The sequence below is a fragment of the Cydia strobilella genome, chromosome 5 (genome assembly GCF_947568885.1).
Source record: "Cydia strobilella chromosome 5, ilCydStro3.1, whole genome shotgun sequence".
Taxonomy (NCBI): domain Eukaryota; kingdom Metazoa; phylum Arthropoda; class Insecta; order Lepidoptera; family Tortricidae; genus Cydia; species Cydia strobilella.
Window position 1 is genome coordinate 14,817,888 of NC_086045.1, and position 3,969 is coordinate 14,821,856.

The 3,969-nt window shown below is 36.0% G+C and overlaps 1 protein-coding gene across 1 annotated transcript; it reads left to right on the forward strand.

The window, feature by feature from the left end:
• Positions 1-1,186: 1,186 nt before the first annotated feature.
• Positions 1,187-1,882, forward strand: LOC134741773 (uncharacterized). Its single transcript, XM_063674668.1, has one exon. It carries the CDS (start codon positions 1,187-1,189, stop codon positions 1,880-1,882), a length of 696 nt encoding a protein of 231 aa, XP_063530738.1.
• Positions 1,883-3,969: the final 2,087 nt, after the last annotated feature.

The following is a 3,969-nucleotide window of genomic DNA, read 5'->3' on the forward strand; positions in this document are numbered from 1 at the left end:
AAGGCACTGTGAAACTACAAAATAAAAAAATACCAAAGAAAAAAATACACAGAAAAATGAAATACTAATTAAATTAAACATAACTATATATGTATTAATTTTGTTGCCCAGTACCCATAGTTCAAGGTTTTCCTCGTTTTAGTTGTAGAGTCATACAGGTTTAAAAATTATATAGTGTATTTATATAGACATAGAGAAATGTATAAACACATAGAGATGTACAGTGTATTTCAACTCTTAGCCCTATGTAAAAAATTTGACTGTGCCAGATGTTTTTAAATGGAATTTATAGATTGTATATTTTTATTTGAAAAAAATATCTTTATGACAGGCAGATGTTTTATGAATTTACTTGTAAAGAATTAATAATATGGACAACCTTTACACATCTTTACAAGTCGATCAAACAGAACCGTAACAAAACAACTTACCATCCGATCCCCTATAAGTCAAATAACCATTCCAAAACCAAATTTATTTATCAACGTACTAAAATCTGAGTGGATAAATCAGTTAATTCGGTACTCAATCCCGTCTGCGTTGCACCATTTGTTACTCCCCAGAACGGAGAACAATGCTTTTATTAAAACCACAAATGATGGAGTATTTATATAATAAATTGCTACAGTGGATTGTTAAAAGATACGCGCTGTCAGAGGTCTTTGTGCTGTCACACAATAGGCACTTTGTGAGAGATTCGGTAAAAGGCTTTCGGGGCTGCAAATTATTTTGCGGTAAAAACAATAAAGTTGTTATTAAATGAGATTACGGGGCAGTCGCTGTAATTTGGATGAACATTTTACGGTTGTGAAGTCAACCGTTCTTTATTTGAACATTATACTATTTACGAACAATTACCTCCCAGTCAACTGTATCGGTACAATATTACACCGTCAAGTATTACACAGAGAGGAACACGCCTGTATATGCGTGCTTCCTCGACCTGTCTAAAGCCTTTGACATGGTGTCATATGGTGTCCTGTGGGATAAACTAGCTTCAAACAGGGTCCCACGTGAAATAATAGATATTTTTAAATATTGGTACGGCAACCAGACCAATACGGTTAGATGGGGGGTAGCACAGTCGGAAGCATATAGGTTGGAATGCGGAGTGAGGCAGGGGGGCTTAACCTCACCGAAGCTTTTCAACTTATATGTTAACGGACTGATAGAGGAGCTCAGCAGAATGCCGGTGGGGTGTTATGTCGACGGCGTTAGCGTGAACAACATAAGCTACGCCGACGATATGGTGCTGCTGTCCCCCTCTGTCAGTGCACTCAGGAAAATGCTGAGTGTCTGTGAGGCCTACGCCGAAACTCACGGTCTTGTATACAACTCCAAAAAGAGCGAAGTCTTAGTCTTCAGGTCAAAGAAAATGAACCCTAAGCATGTGCCTTCTATAGCTTTGAATGGTAATGATCTACGAAGGGTGTCACAGTTTAAATATCTCGGGCACTATCTGACAGAAGACCTCAAAGACGATCTCGATTTGGAGAGGGAACGAAGAGCATTAGCGGTCAGAAGCAATATGTTGGCTCGTAGGTTTACCCGTTGTTCAAAACAAGTTAAAATCACCCTTTTTAAGGCGTTCTGCCAAGTATTTTACACGGGTAGCCTATGGGTCAACTACACGCTGAAAGCCTATAATGCTCTCCGTATCCAGTATAATGATGCCTTCAGAATCCTGTTGAGGTTGCCACGGTTCTGTAGCGCGTCAGGAATGTTTGCCGAGGCGCGTACCGACGACTTTTATGCAATCAGGCGAAAGCGGGTCGCATCTATCCTAAATCGCATCCGACGCAGCGACAACAGGATACTGAAGGTCATCGCCGATAGACCTGATAGTTCCATCCTGTGTGCATGGGTCAAAACCATTAAGTAGACATATATCGACATTTGTTATGCGTGTATCTGTTGCTCTTTTGACATGAAATCATTATTTATATGAATTTAAATTAAGAGAAAATGGTAAATTTTTGACATTCTAATTATTATTCTAGTCTATATTATTTTGAATCTGACATATTAATTATTTAAATTTATTGGATTTTGATTTTATTGTTAAAAGTTTTGTTTTTATTTTTAATGTATTTACTAACACATAGGTATAACGATGGTACTAACAATATTGTATGGAATTTTAAATGTTCTGAAATAAAGATATTTTATTTTTTTATATTTTTTTATATTTGAGGAATTGTTTTCACGCGCATTTTATAGATAGGTAAAATATATAGGACTAATAATTAAAGTAAAATGATACGTAAATAGTTACTTATTCTACAAATCTTATAGGTAACTAATTCTCACTTCCTTTGACTCCCACAAACTGAAACAAATTTACCAACTAACAACCAGAGCTTAACCAAAACACCTTTGAGTCGAAAGTAGATCAAACCTCGTTTTAGGCAGGAATATTGAATTACTTTCGGCGATATTAGTATGCTTCGGACCCTCATAAACGTCAAGCGCCACCGGATATGGGTCCGAATTGAGCGTCAAAGCGCCATTCCGCATTACAGTCCAAATAAACACGCGTCTCTATGGTGCGATAAACCCGGCCGGTGGAAATTACCTAATTTATCACGGGAGTATAATCGTGGAAAAGGTTCCATCATGCTTTGTAGTCTGAAGTTAACAAGTGTCCAGTCTGTGTACATTATTGTGTAAAGATAAAGAGTTAATTTAATCATAGCAAAATTAGAACATACCTTGCGTTTGCTAAGTCCAAGCGGATTTTATTAGGCACTAATGTTTTATATAAATTATTTTACAACAAGATGTATTTTTACGCAAAGATATCTAGGACTTTTATATGTAGAATTTAATAAGCTTAATGATGCCTTACACTATATTTTCACAGAGAACGTAGATTTAGAGTATAACGCACATTTCTCCAGGATGGTACACATATTCCAAGATGGCTGCGATCCCTCGAGGTCCCCAAATGTCAAATAGTGTGGACATGAAAAAGAAACCGTTAATTATCATATATATATACCAAATTTCAGGACTGCTCTAGAGATGTTGAGGTTAGTCCTAATCCGATTGTACTAGTAATGCGGACCGATCACGTTGTCTTTCATAAATCACTCAAAAACTTGCTTACTCGTACACTATCGTAAATTATTCTCACGTCGCGTTATTAAGTGCATACGCATATATGAAAACAGTAGACGACATACAGGTACCAGTTGTACAACTTTAGGCAGTAAGCATAGTTCGGTTCGGTAGTTCGGTAACTTCGGTTATAATATGCCTTGAGTGCTCTGCGAGACGACTGAAAGGAACGAATTAATAGGGATGATGACACATGTTTCATTTAAAACAAAATCTAGTAAAATAAATAGCAAATGAGCAATTTATCGCAATAATGTGGATATTAAAATAATATATGGAAATGATACTAAAATACAGGACCTGAAAGCCACCATTCGATACCTTACATTTTATCCAAAAAAAGATTGTACAGCAACTAAATACATAAACGCGATATTTCACCGACAATAACGCAATTAAGTTTTGTTAGGAGCGTTTCGCGAGTGAAGTACGACTGTCGGACTTTGATTATCATTTCCGACTTTTTTATTGCTTTAATGCAGTGGGTCCCATATAGGCATTTAATCCTAGAAATAAATCTGATCGATTAATACCATTTATGAAAATTTGTCATCAAGCCTATAATATTCTACTAATCTACTATTAGCAGAAATAGACCGAAAATATACTTATATATATACATAGTAGGTACATAACAAAAGTACACGGCCTAAGTACGGGTGAAAGACAAAAATAATTAACGCTGCTGATGCCTCCGTGAAAAATCATAAAGATAAGTAGGTACCTACCATGGCTCAGTTTATAATAAATTTTTTATAAATTATAAGTCGTACCTGTGCCTACTCATAAAAGGTATTTGGATATCGTAGAATATACAGTAAGTATCATATAGAGCTTTCTATAACCTGT